The sequence below is a fragment of the Dipodomys spectabilis genome, unplaced genomic scaffold (assembly GCF_019054845.1).
Source record: "Dipodomys spectabilis isolate Male_0828 unplaced genomic scaffold, ASM1905484v1 ptg000054l, whole genome shotgun sequence".
NCBI classification, from domain to species: Eukaryota; Metazoa; Chordata; class Mammalia; order Rodentia; family Heteromyidae; genus Dipodomys; species Dipodomys spectabilis.
In genome coordinates, this window is record NW_024870731.1 from 10,371,910 (window position 1) to 10,390,153 (window position 18,244).

General features: G+C 49.0%; 1 protein-coding gene across 1 annotated transcript in view; it reads left to right on the top strand.

The window, feature by feature from the left end:
* The first annotated feature begins 1,413 nt into the window (after positions 1 to 1,413).
* Galnt15 (polypeptide N-acetylgalactosaminyltransferase 15) overlaps positions 1,414 to 18,244 on the top strand; it is a 29,966-nt gene continuing 13,135 nt past the window's right edge. Inside the window, exons 1-5 of the mRNA XM_042679976.1 lie at positions 1,414 to 2,386; positions 12,748 to 12,914; positions 14,222 to 14,426; positions 15,137 to 15,304; positions 17,130 to 17,247. Coding sequence (XP_042535910.1) covers positions 1,863 to 2,386; positions 12,748 to 12,914; positions 14,222 to 14,426; positions 15,137 to 15,304; positions 17,130 to 17,247 — 1,182 coding nt within the window. The 5' untranslated portion in view covers positions 1,414 to 1,862. The remainder of the gene's footprint in view (positions 2,387 to 12,747; positions 12,915 to 14,221; positions 14,427 to 15,136; positions 15,305 to 17,129; positions 17,248 to 18,244) is intronic.

The window sequence follows — 18,244 nt, forward strand, 5'->3', positions numbered from 1 at the left end:
ACCTCCAGACATCCCACAAGTCCACCCTGTGTTGTCTACTGAGAAGTCATCATAACTTTTCTTTCTTTAATCAGTGATGTTGCTCCAGGAGTTAGATCCCCCTCCCCTCAGCTTCTAGTCTGTTTGGCATGACAGGTGAGCTGGCAGCCCTGGCACTGGGAAGCTCAGGCAGAGTGACTCAGGCACTTGAGGTAGCAAGCCATCTCCCTCGGCCCCTGTCCACCTGCAGCTGCAGGTGACTCCGAGCTGAGCTACAGGCATGGAAATGCCTTGTCTAAGTCCATCTGGGACAGGAATATGAGTGAAGAAAGGGGCAGGACCCCTGCACAACTCCCCCTCCTCAGGTACAGTCCAGAGCCCTGGCAAGACCCACTGTTACCTACCCCACCATGGTGTGGAGACAGAAGTCCCACAGGGGCTTTGGGGTGTAGGTGTGGGGCATCCTACAGTGTTTCCCGGCTCCCCGAGCAGAGTGGCATGAGCTGTACCTGGCCAAAGAGAAAAGCAACAGAGCTTAGCTCTGCACACAGACCCAGGTGATCAAAGCCCGAGAAGCATTTTTAGTTTTGCACCAAGTGAACTCCCCAAGCCACCTTTGTTCTCAGCCAAGGAATCAATCTTGGGAGAATCAATCTTCAGCCTCCATTTCCCATCTCAGCTTCCATCTTCCTCCTCAGCCCTTAGCACTGTCTGACCCACTGTAGATTTAACCAATCATCCGTCTCCTCGGGAAGCAGGGAGGACATACATACAGACCTCTCTTCTCCACTGTATTCCCAATTCCCAGAACCATATTTTTTGTTTTCTTTGTACATAGTAGGAGCTCATTACCTATGTATAGGCTGAATGGACTTAAGACCAAAGGAGCAGGCCACTCCTCCAGAGTGCCTCTGATTGGCTGGCACACAGTAGGAATTCAGGTGCTCTAGTGGGAGCAAGAGGAACAAACAGGAGTATCCCCCAGTCCCTCACTTTCAGAAAAGCCAGAGCAGTGGTCCCCCCCAGGGGGGAGACTTCAAGCTGGCTTGGCAGATCCCTGGAGGGGAGGCAAGGATGGAAATAGCTGGCTCCTGGCATCTGCGTCTTATGTACAACTTGTCTGAATCCGGAGGGAATAGACGATCCTGCTCCTGGGGGTGGGGAAAGGATTTCTCCTGCAAACAAGGTTCAAATCTGAACTCCTGGGATGTTCTTGTTTTGATCTGGTTCTAGCCTGACACCATGGGGTTGTGCAAACGCCCTGGAACAGTGAGGGCATTAGGACCAGGAGCGAGGCGCACACTTGGCTCGGCCTGTGTCTGGCACAGGGCTCTGGGCTGAGCAGAGCTATGTGTGAAAGGAAATCAGGCTCTGCGTGCGACTTCACATCTGTTGATCTGACCTGACTTGAAGCCATCCAAAGAAGGACGGCTGTCAGCGCTGCTTGACTGAAGCTCCACCAGCTGGCCCCCGACATCTCATTACAGCCCAGCCACTTGTGCAAAGGGAGAGAAACACGTGGAACTAAACACCTGAGAGGAATGGATTCCTTACTTTTTTTCTCAAGGAGAAAACCAGGGAGACAGGGAGCAAACAATTCAGTCTGAAGTCCGTGGGAATGGGCTTGCAGAAGGCAATTAAAGAAATCCACTTAGAGAGGACCCAGGGTGATACTCAGGTCCTGTGGCTTTCTCATCATGAGTGGAAGCAGGTCTTAACACAGGTGGTTGGCAAATGTCAGAAGGACGAAAAGGAGCTGGTTAAGCGACTAGCAAGACAAATCTCAGGTGAGCTGAGCAAGCCAGATTGTGCCCCGAGGCACCCAGAGCGGTGTGAGCAAGCAAACCTGAACACAACCTGTTGCATCTGGCAATTGTAGCAGCATGCTCCTAAGGAAGCGCCAGCGACAGGGACCATGCAGACTTCCGTTCCGGCTGCTCCTTGTGATGCTGGGATGTCTCCTGATGATGGTGGTCATGCTGTACCCGCCCCCACCCACCCTGCCCCAGGATGCCACGGCCCGCACCAGCAAGCGCAGCTCTGATGCTGGGTACCGCTTGGATTTTGGAGACTCCCAAGAATGGATCCTGGAGACTGAGGATGAGGGGGAGGATTATAGCTTCATAGACGATCTACCGCCCTTCATTTCACTGCGGGAAGATCAGCTGCTGATGGCTGTGGCTTCACCCCGAGCCAGGAGGAACCAGAGCCAGAGCAGAAGAGGAGGCTATCGGTTCATCAGACAGGCAAGCAGGAGGCAGGAAGAGGAAGCCTCAGAGGAGGAGGATGGGGAGGTAGCAGAAGAAGAGGCACTCACTCTGCACAGCCTGGACCAACAGGGCCTCAAAGAAGGGCACAGAGCCCGCATCCCCCTGCGGAGGACCCTGCCTGAGGCCCGGCATCCACTGTAAGTAAAGCCCCCTTGCTTCTTCCCCTTTGCTGGTCTGCCTCCTCCCCCTCCCCAACGCCAGTCAGGTGGCTGCAAAGTGAAGGTGCAAACTGTGCTAGATCTCCTCCCTCATCCCGTCCCTGTCCAGGACTCCAGTTCTGGCCTGGAGGGCCAGGCAGGAACAGCTGTGTGTATGTAACCGGCTAGGAACTCAGCAGGAATTCCTCAAGACACCTTTTCACACCCACTCCAAGCCAGTGTGGGTATTCTGCTCCCTTCTTAGTGTTTTGTGTGGTTTTGTTTTGTTTTTAATCAACACAGCGATTGCAGTGCACATTTAGGCAGCTCATGCCACGCACCTGGTTTTAATCTGAGCTTTCCATATACAACTCATAAAGTCCTGTGAAGTCTTTGCAACTCTGGAGGATGGGTGTAACTATTAGCTTCATTCTCGTTTTGTAGGAATGAAAAATAAGGCTCAGAGAGGCCAAGTGGCTCACCCCAGTCACACACAGCTAGCCAGTGCCAAAGCAGGAATTTAGATTCAGGCATTTAAGTGCCAGTCTGCCTGAATCACGGCTCTTGAACACCCTCTTTAGCCTGATAGACTAGTTTCAGTGCGTGACTGCTGGAATACTGTCTTCACTAAAGCTTAGCCTGGCAAGATGACCCCAACCGGAGGAGCTTGGCTGGGAAGTATACACAAATGCAGGTCTGTGCCCAGGGAGATGATGGGCTCTCCCTCTTTATCCCCACCCTCCTTTACCATGGTTGGCCATGGGACAGGACCTGAGGCTGCTTACCCACCTCCAGAAGCAGAGGGACTGGCTAGTTTGGATGATCTCAGACCCATCCTCCGAAGTTCTGGTTCCTCAAAGCCCAGCTGTTTCCTGGAAAGCAAATAAATCTTTTATCCCTCCAGGCAAGGGATGTGTAAGAGCTCCTAAAATGCCTGATTTGGGCCCTCCCAGCACCATGCTGGGCCTGGAGTCCTTACCTCTCCACTGACTTCAAAGCCTTGCCTTAGAAAGCTCTTCACAGGAAGCTTCCAGCCCAGGCTAGCTTTGTGCTTTCTCTAGACTCCAGGCACTTATTATAACTAAAGCTAAAAAGGCACTTGATGCATTGACTTGCTCTGTGTTGCTTCTCCTTCTTGCTGAGCCCACAGGTCAGGACTGCATGTGCACTGTGCAGCCAGTGCCCAGCACCTGGTAAAGCAATGCTTGCGGATGCAAGAATACTTTCAGATTCCTTTGATATGATTTTCCCTTGCCCCAGAGCAAGATTGATCGTCATCATTTTGTGACTAAGAAGAATGACTGGAAACAAATCTTTGGATCCCAAAAGGGATGTGTGTGTGTGTGTGTGTCTGTGTGTGTGTGTCCTCAATTTTGTGCCTGTATGTTGTGTGTATTATACATTGTACCATGCATTGCATGATATAAATTGTATATTGCACATTGCACTGTGTATCACACATGCATGTATGATTGAACAAGTGTTGGGGATATGTGTGGTGTACTGTGTAGTGTGTGGCAAGTGGGTGTGTTGTATATGTGGTGTGATGTGTGCAAATATGAGCTATGGGGGGTTGGCATGGTTGCACGTGTGTTCAAGTTGTGGGTGTATCTGTGTGCATGGTACACACATGTATTATATATGTTATGGATTGGGGTGTTATGTATATTCATTGTGCATATTGGTGCACATGTGTCATGATGTTGTATATGTCTTGTATGTATTTATGTGGTTCAAATGTGCCATGTGTGTTGTGATAATGTTGCTTGGGTCTGGTGCGCTTGTTCATTATTGTGCCTGTGTGTATTGGATGTATATTGTGTATAAATTTGTGCATATACAAATGTGTTATGAAGTTCATGATAGCTCACGTGTGTGTGGTACAAAGTGAGTGAATTTTGTAACACGTTTGTTGTACCCATGTATGCATTACTGGGTGAGATGTACATGAGTACAATATGCACGTATATTGTGTATGTTGTACATTTGGTGTGTGTACACATGTATGGTGCGATGCACACATGCACATGTGTGGTGCATAAAGTACATGTATTTGTTGTGGCTGTGTTACATGTGTATTATGGATCATGTAAGTGGGAGTGTGCATGGGTTCAAGCATGTTGCATTTGTTGTGTGTGGTGTACATATATGCAAGTGTGTGGTGCAAGCAGGTAGATTTTGTGCCAGGTGTGTTTAATGTAAAAAATGTGTGCATGCGTATGTGTACCATTCTGCGGCTTTTCTTCCAGCCAGCTTAACCAGCTTGTCTCAGTTTTCCTGGAACTTTACCTATTTTAGCACTAAAAACTCCTGGTACCCAGGAAACCCTTAACCCCAGGCAAAGCCATGCAGTTGGACTCTGTGCTCCAGCTTTCCAGACTTCTCATGGCTGCCAGCTCTATGCAGAGGTGGGAAGCGCCCTCTGCTGGACTCCACCAGTGAGTGCAACCTGTGACCTTGGGCCCCAGACTGTCACCTGTAGGTCAGGCTCTGAACACTGGATATGCGAGAGTTCTGCTGAAGTGTGGCATAACTCCACCCTCCTTCCAAGAGACAGTGCTTTTCTCTTCTTCCTTAAAACTAGGTTGAAGTACAAGACATGAAAGAAACAGCCATGTGTTAAGGACCTACTATATGTGGGCTTGCATTACAGTTTTCCTGCCAAACCTGGAACAACAAGACTTCCAGGGCCATGTACCCCACACTTCCTCCTGCCCCCAAGCTTCCTGAAAGCCCACCCTTAACCTGTAGCTTAGACAAGTCCCAGCCACAAATTCTTCCACCAATCCCATCTCCCCCAGTAGCCCTGGCCTTTGTTTGCTCCTCTTTTTCAGACCCTAGGTCTTATTTGAGCACTATTATTTCCATTTGTTTAATTTACATAACAAAACTAGTAAGTGGGTTTCATTTTTATGGTTGTGAAGCCAAGGTCGAGAAAAGTAGATGGACTTGTGCCATGTCATCTGTCCACATGTCCAACACCCAAATCACCCTGGGGTTTAAATTCAGGGCCTCCTGCTTGCCTGGCAGGTGATCTACCACCTGTGTTACCTCCAGCCACCTTTAATGTTGGTTATTTTCATGATCTCACTTTTTTCCAGGTGGGCCTGGGCTGAGATTTTCCTTCTTATAATTCCCCTGTAACCAAGAAAGCAGGTATGTGCCACTGTGCCTACCCATTGGTTGTGATGGAGTCTTTCTTACAAACTTTTTTACTCAGTTTGGTCTTGAACTGCAATTCCCTAATCTCTGCTTCCAGATGACTTGAGACATCATGCCAACTTAAAGCCATGCTCTTAACCAGACTTTCTAAGTCTGCCACTTCCTAGACCGGACAATGGGCAAGTCACATGGGTTTAGTACATTTCTGGCTTTCCTTTGAGGGGAGGATGGTAGAGTGGGGTATAGTTCATATCCCCAGTCCTTTTTGCTTTAGTAAGTTTCAGGTAGAGTCTTGTAGAATTTTGTTGTTGTTTTGTTTTGTGGTACTGGGATTTGAACTCATAGTCCCATGTGTGCTAGTCAGGTATTCTACTACCTGAGCCACAGGCCCAGATCCCAGACTTTGCACTGATAAGTCAGGTGCAAAAGTCTCAGGGTCTTTACCCCAGGCTGGCTTCAGACATAGATCCTCCTACCTATACCTCCGGTGTGGCTAGGAATGCAGACATAAGCCACCACACCCAGCCTGGTTTTTCCTTCTTAATCAGGAAGCTGACGCTGGTCCGTAGAGAGAGACAATAGAAGATGCTCATCACGGCATCCTCAGGGGTACTTGGAGTGGAGGCCACCTGGTGTCACATCCCAGGCACAGAAGAGCTGGGTGTGTCCCATGAAATACTCAGTGGGAGCTAGGAGCCCAAGACTCAGCATCAGCTCAACAAGGAAGCGAGACCTTGACACTCCTCTGTTGAGACTAAGAAGTGAGATGAGAACCTAAGGCTAGTTCCTTCCTGGCTATGGAATCCAGACCCTCCACCAGTCTTTTCCTCACCAGACAGTTCAAAGGCATTGAGATGGTGGTGCAATGAGCCAGAGAACAGTTCCTGGTCCTGGAAGAGCCAGGAACCAACACATAGGACTAACTCAGCTCTGCAAAGCTGCTGTCGGAAGGAAGGAAGGTGGAGAAAGTCTTTCCCATCCTCCTATCTTTGCACAAACCACTCCCACTCCAGCACTAACAGCCTCAAAGCTTGGCCAGACCCACTCTCCTTGATCTTCCAGGCATGGAGTATAAGGCAGTGCTTCCCTAGCACCTAAGAGGCTCCTGTGAGCTAGTGCTTTGGTTCTCCAGGAGCCTGTATTTCGGAGTGGCATCAGAGCCCCCGGGTGGCTGGTTAAAACAGAATCCTGAACCAGGTGCTGGTGACTCATGCCTATAATCCTAGTTATTCAGGAGGCTGGGATCTGAGGATCCCAGTTTAAAGCTAACCTGGGCAGGAAAATCCATGAGATTCTTATCTCCAATTAACCACCAAAAAACTGGAAGTGAATTGAGGGCTCAAGTGGTAGAGTGTCAACCTTGAACAAAAAAAGCTAAGGGGCAGCACCCAGGCCCTGAATTCAAGCCCCAGTACTGGCTCCAAAGAAAACAGATTCCTGCCTTCTTGCTGCCCTTCTCGGCCTCATCCCACCCCACAGCTTCCCACTCAGCAGGTTCAGTATGGGTCTTCAGCATTTGTAGCTACAATCTGCCAGCCACTGCTACACTGCAGAGACTGGAGGACCCTGCTGAGTCCCGTTGCTGTCTGTGCGCCAGCCAGACTGGCCAGAACAGGGAGCCTCAGACGTAGATATGTGTGCCACCATAGAGGTTAACCTCAAAGCCTTTCAGAAGATCCACGGTGCAGCCCAAGATGCTAAGTCCCCTGTAGACTAGTACTGCTTTTAAGCAGTAAAGGGCTACCCCGCAGGTTCACCAAAGTTTGTGCACATGTAATTCCTTATTGTTTCACACACACACACACACACACACACACACACACACACACACACACACACACACACACACACTACCACACTACAACTGGAGACTCCATACCAAATCAGAGCTCAATCACCTACATTTCAAAAAACAAGAGTAAGGGAGGGAGAAGTAGGAGAACTCAGATTCTTCTTGAAAGGTAATGGAACCAGGTTTTTAGACCCCAGGCTCAAAATCCACAAGTCCCAAGTTCAGTCCAGGCACTCAGTCCCATATGTCAAATACAGAGACATGGTGAAGGCAGAGAAAGGAGTTTTATTACATGGCAGCCATGGGAAGACAGCCCACTCGGGACATCCTCAGCCATCCTCAGAGGTTCCCACATGGCACTGGGGGAGAGGGAGGGAGAAAGGTAGCAGAGTAAGCAGTCCTAGCTCACAGTGGAAGCCTGGGTAACCATTAGCTCAGTCTTTTTCTTGGAGGAGTTCCAGAGAAGTTATTTTACTACAGGAACAAGATGCTGTCCTGTTTGGGGCTGTTTGCTTTAAGGTACTAAGGAGATGTTGCTTGTGGGAGGGGCAGCTTGCCTTTCACACAAGAGGGCTATCTTAATCCCTGCAAACTTCTTAGGAAGAGAGGCAACAGAAAATAGCTCAGATCAAAGGGCACAGATAAAAAGATAGGGGGCTTTTAGTTGATTCATAGAACCCAGCAAGAATATCATTTAAGTTGCTTCTGACATCAGTCCTAGAACTGAGAGATAAAGAAAAGAAGTAGAGCCCACAGTCTCCCTATAACCTGAAGGGCTCATCCTTGAATCTGTGTCAGGTCAGCTCCAAGTAAATAAGCCCTGTTCTTTCCTGACTTAGGTATGCATGAGTGTGACTAATTCATCTGCTCACAGAACTGTAGACATGGAGTCAAATCCAGGCAACACCTCTCACTGTGTGACCTTGGGCAAGCTGCTCAAGGTCTCTGAGCCTTAGTGTCCTCAACTGTAAATTGGGGTGATAGTAACATCTTTATATGGGGCAACAGAAAAAGTAAGTTAAAGCGTGTGATGCTTTCCCCCAGGATTAAAGTCCAAAGAGAAGTTGACATTGTATTCTTCAGCAAAGAGCCTAAAGTGAATCAGACAGGAGGAAAGATGGAGGGAAGATGGAGCTTCCCTGCTCTGATCCCCCAGAGGAGGGGAGAAGGGGAGGGGAGGGGGGCGTCCAAGGGGAGACGGGGCATGGAGAGTTATATGCACCTATATGTGGTTCTAGAACAGGCCCCTAAGCCAGGGCTACAGCAGCCCCCCCCCCCCCCCCCCCCCCCCCCCCGCCCACAGCTAGTGGGGAAGCAGCGCAAGGATCTCTTCTGCTTTTTTTCCTCCCTTCTGCCCTGGGACTACCTAGGGCATGGTGGGGAACATGGTGTGGCAGGGGCAGGGCAGGGTGTGTTATTGGGCTACAGTTGTGTTGTCCAGCAGAACGTGGTATTACAAGCACAGGGTCCGTGCCATTCTTTGCCATCTCTGTCTCGCCAGGCAGTGAGTCACCGGGATGACTCCTGACCCCGCTGCTGCAGGCTCTGACTGCCTGACCTGAGAGAGGGGGTGGACAGGGCTGACTGATGAATGGGGCGGCAGCTCATCTGAGAGGCTTGGCTGGCAGTGTGAGGAGGTGGGGCTCATCTCAGTACCCCCATCCATTCCACTCCACCCCGTCCACCAATGAAAAGTCAGCAGGGTTATTGCAAGTGGTGCTACTGGACCTTACTGGCCATGTCCTGAAGGCAACTCACAAACATCACACTTTCAGCCTCTGAGGATGAAGAGCCCCTGCCCCCCATGGGGCTGTGGCAGGAATGAGAATGAGTATGAGGCACTGACACTAGTTGACTCTGGGCTTCCTGGGTACAACCAGCTGAGCTTGGCCATCAGATTAGAGGTGGCAACGCTGCACTTTGCCTTTTTCTTTCTCTTTTTCTCTCTTCCTCTTTTTTTTTTAATGCTGGTACTAGGACTGGAACTCAGGGCCCTATGCTCTCCTTTGGGTTTTTCACTTAAAGCTGGTGCTCTACCACTCAGATCTCAACCTCTTGACTAGCTAGGATTATAGACGTGAGCCACCATCGCTTGGCTGTAAGTTGTCTTGTCTTTTACAGTCACCACCCCCCCCCCCCCGCCACACACACACACACACTCCAACGGAGGGAAAGGATGTTGGTAGATACTGCTACTCACAGGGAGAGGCAAACTCTTCAGAGGGAGGATTTAGAAGTTTCATCTGGCCACTCTGAAGGGGAGGCTGGCTCTGGCACTATTGCTCCAGGGCACTCTATAGGCCTCTGGTCAGTGTTCACACCTGCAACTCCCAGACAGTGTCCATACCTTGTCGAGGGTTAAAGGACCAGGATAAGAGCAAGCCAGGGATATCCTAGAATCCCTCAGAAGGGAACTGTGGGGCTATCACAAACAGAGGGAGACTGTACACACCTTTTGTTCCCTTTGTCACCTAATAGAGAATGACAGGTTGGCAGAATCAGCCTCCACTGAAGACTCTGATCTTCTCATGCTCTGTCTCATATAGAAGCGAGCACCCTTACTCATTCCTTGAAGGTTTTCTTTTCCCCCAGCTGTGCTCCAACCTCAGGATCCCCATACTAGCAAACATCATTGTCAAGCTGTACTTAACAGTTAAATATCCTCAGGCAAATTCTTTGGCTTACACCTGTAATCCTAGCTATTTGAGAGGTGAAGATTGGGTGGTGCACACACAATTTGAAGCCAGCTAAGCAAAAAGTTAGTGAAAATCCCATCTCAACAAACATGCTAGGCATGGTGGTACACCTGTAATCTCAGCTACCTATGAGGCATAGGTAGGAAGAAGCCAGCCCAGGCAAAACTGAGAGTCTATTCAAAAAAATAACTAAAGCAAAACGGGCTGGTGGTGCGGCTGAAGTGACAAAATGCCTGTCCACTGTGGTCAGGCAAGAGGGCTGGCAGAAGCTTTGGTTCATGTGTGACAGCCAGGCAATCTGGTGCAACACCATGACTCATTCTCTTTGAAATCATCATCCAAATGCATTTTCCAAATTCCTAGGGGATCCTGGGGCAGCAGGCAAGAGGGATGGGTGGGAGAGCAGAGAGGGTGAGCACATGTTTGATTGCTTTTATCCCTTCTGATCCTGGCTGCAACCCTGAGTGAGGGAAGGTAGCCAGTTGTCTAGTTAGGAATGTATATAACAGCCAGAATTCCAGTCTAGGTTCCCTCAGTCCCAAAGCTGTTGGTCTCTCCTTCGTGATCCTCTGCTTGAGCACCTGGTCACTTTGGCTTACAAAATCCCAAAGACTTTGCTATGCACTGCTTCACTGATTTGCTGGACTCTGCTATGACAGGGGCCCAGGATGGTTGACAACCCAGTCAACAAGGAGAATCAGAGGCAGGTGCTCAGAGGTATAATCGCTTGCACAAGGCCCCCTTGCTTGGTCTGCCTACCTGTTGCTTATTTCACTGAAGGATTTAAAGAAAAGTTAGAAAATTGCTATTTGCATTTTTAGACAAGATAAGGGGGAATATATATTTTTAATTAACATTATTTTGAGCTAGTCCTGGGGCTTGAACTCAGGGCCTAAGTGCTATCCCTGAGCTTTCCCCCCACCGTCCCCACAAGGCTAGTGTTCCACCACTTGAGTCATAGCTCCACTTCAAGCTTTTTGATGATTCTTTGGAGATAAGAGTCTCATGGACTTTCCTGCCTGGGCTAGCTTGGAGCCTCGATCTTCAGATCATAGCTAGGTTTACAGGCATGACCCACGGGCACCGGGCTGAAAATGTATTTCAGAATGTCTTTCTGATGTATGAGATATAAGTATGGTGAGTTCTTGTTCTCCAGCAGCATAGATATAAATGTCAGGAGCAAGGACAATTAAGAGTTTATTCAGTAAAGAGAAAGTAACGGCCACTCAGAAGAATGAGCAGTGTGAATGGAAGCTGATTGTCCCTCCATGGTCCTGAGCTGTTGCTTTTACCTTGCCTCTATCTTTTCCCCCCACCTACTTTTCTCCTCCCTTCAGGCAATTTTCCAGATGATGATTGGTATGTTTGAAGTAGGCCAGACCTTTCCCAGGGCAGTGACCACAGGATGGCAAACTGGCCTGGTTCCTGATTGGATTGTTTGAAACAGGCCAGACACTCTCCTGGATCTGGTGGGTTTGGCCTGAGACATGGCAAAACCCAAGGCCCTCCTGTGGGTGGAGGTTTGTAGACGGCTGGCCAGGTTATGGCCAGACCCAAGACCCTCCCTGCACTGGTAGGAGAAGAGGCAACATGTTTGCTGATGTCCTTCATTTCCTTCAGTTCCTGGCACATGGGGAGCCCATTTCCCTCTCTGAGCCTTCACAGAGGCCTGGATATCTGCAGGAAGGACATGGCCTATATATATGCTCTCCTGACTGTCCTGTCTGGCATTCTGGTACTGGTTTTGATGTCACACCCCACATCCTGAATGTCTCACTGTTGAGTAGTGATAACTACCTGTATGATGGGGTGTAAGCTTCATTATGCCACATGCATGTGTTATATCCAAGTCTCACATTCTGTGGATTGATAGAAAGGGACCAGCCCCATGGACACACATGGTGGTATTATGCCCTGAGAACAGAGTGACAGACCTCTGTCCCCATGAATCTGCCCCCACAGGACTCCTAAATCCAGTCTCTGCACCCCCAGTCTCCTTTCCTAGTTTAGGAAACAGTCAGACTCCCAGAAATATGCTTAAGTTGCAGCCAAGGGCTTCTCATATTTCCTCTTACCACCACCACCAAGAATCAGAGGCAGGTGTGAACTGTGGCTCAAATGGAAGGATGCTAGCCTTGGACAGCTATAGCTAAAGGAGAGCATGAGTTCCTGCCTCAGTATTGGCACAACACACACACATACACACACAACACACACACACACACACACACACACACATACCCTAATGCTACCAATAAATGAGCTGACACTTCTCAGGGGCTAGGTGCTATGCTAGGATGCAGGAATACAGCTAGAAAGAAACAGGTGTGCAGCCCTTGAGTGGACGGCACTGTGTTCACAAAATGCTCAAGGAGGGGCGTCAACACACTTTAGCTCACAGCAGTTCCCGGACCTTGGTAACACTGTCATTTGCTTCCATTGTTCCAGATGCTGGCAGTCAGCTGTTGAGAACTGTCCCAGTCCCTGCTGACTGCAATGATGGGGTGTGGACTGACAGAGCAAAGGGGCTCTTGGGATCAGAGCGGGAGCTAATAGAGACACGCCTGTCTCTTTCTATATGGTAGTTTTCAGCAGAGCTGGACAGCACAATGGAGTTGGGAAGGGCATAGAACCAGAGGCCCAGCCAGGCCTCCAGGGACTTAGAGCATGGGTCAAGTGCTTTCTGCAGCTCCAGGCTCTCTTCCCCCCAGGTGTCTGCAGCAGCACCCCGAGGGCAGCCTGCCCACAGCCAGCGTGATCCTGTGTTTCCATAATGAGGCCTGGGCCACCCTCCTGAGAACTGTGCACAGTGTCCTGGACACGGCACCCAGGGCCTTGCTGACAGAGATCATCCTGGTGGACGACTTCAGCCAGCAAGGTAGCTGGGGTTAGCCTTGGGCCCCAGAGGGGAAGGGAACTCCTATGGAAAAGATGGGGGTAGAATCTACTGTAAGCGAAGTTCCCCAGAGGTAGGGCTCTACCTGAAGACTCACCTGTAATTGGAGCATGAAAGAAGGGCCCAGGGGAGACCAGTGGGAGAAGGGAGACAGAAGAGGAAGAAGCCAAGCAAATGGGGACCCCAGTGTCTGATTCCCTGGGCTCTCCACCACGACTCTGCAATCACAGAGGGCAGCCATTAGGGCACACTGTCTGCTAGACCCTGGGCAAAGCCCTTTGCATCTATCACTGTCCCAAAGAGGAAACTGAGGCCAGAGAAGAGAACTTGCCAGAACTGAGTCAGACCAAGAGGGGCAAAATGGGGGCCAGATAGCCCAGCCTATAGAGTCTCCTGAAATGCTTCCTCTGACAAAAAAAAACAACTCAGCTCAGAGAACAGCCTAAAAAGAAGATGGAGAAAGAACCACCCAGCCTGACTTCCTAGTCTGCAGCAATCAAACCTTAGGTGAATGTGAAATGTGGTGGGTTTCATTAAATACCACAGAGGTGGGGGAGCCCAGAGGGGCTCAGGAATTTCCATCTCTAACAAGCTGACAGGTGGTGCTGGGGAACATCCTGACTCAAGTCCTCTGTTTCTGACTTAAATCAGAAATTAAGCCAAAGTCCACTCTGGCTTCATGAGAAGATGAAGCTACATGAAGAAAGCCAAGCAAGGTGGTATGTTACTTAGAGACACAGCAGGCAATGTGACAGAGGAATCAGACATGTTGTCAGCTGTCTAAGGTCCTCTTGTTGGAAGTCTTTCCAACCTGGCCATGGCAGAAACTTGGCCAGATTGGGCTGGATTGGCTAATAAAAATGCCCAGAGATTCTTCAGACCATCAGCTGAGGCAGGGCTTCCTGAGATCATGCCTTGTGGTCCCTGTCAGCCAATGATAAATGTCCTATTGGTGTCCCTAGGGAGTGTGGGAACTGAAGAGTTAATCCTCCCTGGTTTGTCTTAGATACACAGATACACGTGCCCTCGTGTACATGTGGATTGCCTGTGAACACACACACAACACACATACGAGTCAAACTTTTTCTAGCTTAAGCACGAAACTGAAGAAGCCTCTCTCATTCTTCTCCTCAAGGGTCTTTGTCTCCCTTCCATGTAGAACCAGCCTTTCAAAGGCATCGTGCAGGCCCCTAGTGCTCCAAAGAGAGTTGCCAGCAGTGACCTTAATGAGGCCCACTTAGTTCCATTGGCTATGGCGTCTGTGACCCCGTTGACCCCTGTCATTCTAGAACAACTCAAGTCTGCTCTCAGTGAATATGTCACCAGACTGGAAGGCGTGAAGCTGATTAGGAGCAACAAGAGGCTGGGTACCATCAAGGCCCAGATGCTGGGGGCCAACCGGGCCACAGGAGATGTGCTAGTGTTCATGAATGCCCGCTGTGAATGCCACTCCGGCTGGCTGGAACCTCTCCTCAGCAGAATAGCAGGTGACAGGTAACTCACTCCGGCCTCCGGGTTTGCCCAGCAGAACACCTATCCATCCCTCAGAAAGTACTGGGTCTCCACAACTACAGAGAACTCAGTACCTTTGGGGATTCCCAGGTGGTCAAGCTTTGAAGGAAGTTAGAGTTGGAGGTGTGGATCAAGTGGTAGAGCCCTAGCCTTGAGCAAAAAAGCTTAGAGACAGCACCCAGCATCCAGTGCAAGCCCCCAAGACCAGCAAAAAAGAAGGTGTGCATGGGGCGGGGGGGGGGACACGTAGGTATGTACTTTTCATAAAATAGGCCCCAATTCCTTACGGAAAAGCATATTTTCTAGAACAACGCTATTAAATAGAAATATATCATGAGATGCAAATATTTTTTTAATTCAGTACTCATATTCCAAAATAAAAAAGATGAAATTAATTTTTAGCAATATAGATGATTAAACTCAATATATCCAAAATGTCATTCCATCAATTTTTAAATGATCAAAACTTTTTTTTTTTACATCTTCTTTTCCTGGGCATCTTCTAAATCTGTGCATATTTGATAATGACACCACATCTTATTTGGGAAAATCTCATTTGGAATACCGACAGGCACCGTGGCTGGCTCCCTGGCAGCGTGTGTATAGATCTGGTTTCCATTCCCAGAGGGTGAACCGTCTGTCTCCCCCCATCCCATCTCCCCACGCCCCGCCTGCCCCCTCTGATCCCCCAGGAGCCGTGTGGTGTCCCCACTCATAGACGTGATCGACTGGAAGACTTTCCAGTATTACCCAGCCCAGGAGCTGCAGCGCGGGGTGTTGGACTGGAAGTTGGAATTGCACTGGGAACCCTTGTCAGAGCCTGAGAAGAAGGCTCGACCATCCCCCATCAGCCCAGTCAGGTGAGGCCTGTGACCCAGAGATGAAGTCAGCCTAGCTGGGCCCAGCATATTTTCAGGGATGCTCTGAGGTGGGTATGGGAGAAGCTGAGACATCTACCCAGCTCTCTCACATGGGAACTTTGGAGGTTCCTAGGCCTCAAGTCCTGCCAAGCACAAAGGATGGGGTCAGGCAGGTGAATAGGACCACATTCTCCGTGCGCAATTAGTCCTAAAGCCCATCGTCTCTCCCATCTGTGGAGTGGATGATCTAGGGTTCCCCCACTGTGTAACAAGCTGCCTCATAGTAGTGCAAACCAGCCATGTCCCTAAGCTCCTGGTTCTCAGGGTGGGGTTCTGACAGGGCACAATAAGGGATATGCTCTCTGTTCTCACCTTGCCTGGACACACACACAAGAAATAATTTGCCCAACATCATCAAGCTACTGGAAAGCAGGTCCAGAGTTAGGACAGGGCCAGGCACCGGACTGAGACCATCTACTTTGCCTCTGGCTGTGTTGTGCGGCAAATCCAAGTCCACAGTTGCTTGTTTATAATGGTGAAAGCCAAAGACTTCTAAACCCAAGCCTTTATTCATGATGCATTGGGCACAAGAGGCTGCCATGGTTTGATGCAGGTGTCTGCGTAGGCCTGATTTCTGCCACTTACACTGAAGATTCACCTTTCACTGTATTTGACTTAAGAGTGCTGGCCCAGACATACATTCAAGTGCCCATTAAGTCCATGCCACTTGTGAATTTAAAAACACGCTGGCACTGAGGCCCTGGTGGCTCATGCCTGTAATCCTAGCTATTCAGGAGGCTGAGACCTGAAGGACCATGGTTTGAAGCCAACCCTGGCAAGACTACATTTACAATTAACCAGCAGGGTTGGAGACATGGTTCAAATGATACAGCACCAGCCAAACAAGCAAGCAGAGCAAGAATGTGAGCCCCAGATCCCAGAACTGGGATTTAAAAAAAGACAAAAATAAATAAATTACACACATATATTACATGAGTTATTTTTAATCCCCATTAAACACAGTTAGAAAAAATTATTCCAATTTGGAGGTAGGAAAACTAAGCTCAGAAAGCTTACATATCTATAGATCTGGAAATTGTGCCAAGAAATCTCACAATCTTGGTGTCTTAGTATTTTGGCATAACAATATTTTTAATAATCTGAAGCTGGTGGCTTTGTTAATGCAATACTGTCTCCTCTGCAATTAAAAACTCTGAAGTTTTATTTATATCTTGTGACATATCCAGAGTTTGGCTGCACTCAAATTTGTTTCTGAATGAAGGGAGCTCTGTAAGAAGGCTTCTGGCTACATCTTTTGGGGGGAAGCCCAGAGGATATTATTTTCACCTGAATTCCCTTCCTCCAGGTTTCTATGTTGCTGTGTTTATAAGTCATGTGTAATTCTCCCAGAGCACATGGAACTGGCTTTAAACTGCAATCCTTTGATCTCAGCCTCCTGAGCATCTAGGATTACAGGTGTGAGCCACCAGCACCAGGCTCTGGGAGGCATCTTATTTTTAGCCAAGGCTTTGGTCCCAAGCATCTTTCCAGAGTGACTATAGCCAGCAGATCTGGGAGCCTGGAGCTCAGTCCCTGGGGCTCCGATGTAGGAACAGACCTGCAGACAGAACAACTTTAGTCCTATATAAAATACTTGGATTTTTGACATTGTTGCTTTGATCCAATCTTGCCACTAAAACTGTTGATTTCCAGAGCGTGCTTTCTCAGTCCCTGGAGCTCCCTTGGGGAAGCCCTCAGTCCTGCTTTGCCTGTGGAGCTCCGGGCTCTGAACTGCAGTCTCTTACTGCCCATCTTCTCTGCTCAGGAGTCCTGTAGTACTCGGAGAGGTAGTGGCTGTGGATAGATATTACTTCCAAAACACTGGAGCATATGACCCACTCATGGCACTGCAGGGTGGAGAAAACCTCGAACTCTCCCTTAAGGTAAGTCCTATGCCAGTGTAGGACACAGGTGGGATTTCTGGCATGGTAATGGTAGTGGTAACGGTTATAGCTTGGCAGAAGTCATCGAAAATGCCAGGAGTTGAAGATGAGTCTGGGGAAAAAGTATACATTTATTGTGACTAGGTCTGTTAAATCTCCTCCCATTCCTCCCCCATTCCCATCTGTCTTGTGCCCCATCTTGATTTTACTTGGCCTCCCACGTGAACTTGACCTTCAAAACTTGAAACTAGCAATCACTCACACTTTAATGTGAACCTGAAATTCTCTGCTCACGGTACCCTTAGCATCTCAGGGATCTTTATGCACACCACCCACAGGCCCCACAGATACCAAACCAGTCTGTGCATTGAGTAGCTCAGTCTAAATAATATGTAAATTTTTGTCCTAAGAATTCAGCCCACTGCTCAGCTTCTCAAACCTTAGGATCCCGTGCTTCACATTGACTTTAGCCTGATACTTTTAGCATGATGCAAAGATAGGCATCCTTCCACGTGCAGAGAGCTAATATCTAAGTTATCAATAACCTTAGACTTGTAGTTTGCATCATGTACAACAGATGTCGCTGTTTCTGACAAAAATTTAAAATAGCCCCTAGATCCCTTGGAAGCCCCAGGGCACTTGGTTTGGGAACCCCTCTTGGTATATTTAGTCCATGGGTTGGTTACCTATCCCAGAACTGTTGCATTGTAACTTCTATTCTTCCAGGATGGCACTGTCAGATGAACTTCAGACACTTGGGGGAATGGGAGGGTGCAGGAGAACCTTCTGGAAGAAGTGAAGAGTGGGAGGAGGGTTTTCTTTCATCTCTATCACTCAAGGCTCTGGTGCCTGTAAAGGAGACCTCACAAGCTTCTAGAAATTCCCGGGCCACTGGGGGCATCTTTCCCTTTGGAATGTGTTGGCTGGAGAGAGGAGGTACAGCCTCTGGGCTGCATTTATCTCCAAGGGTTGAGTCTGCGCATTGCAGATGGGCAGA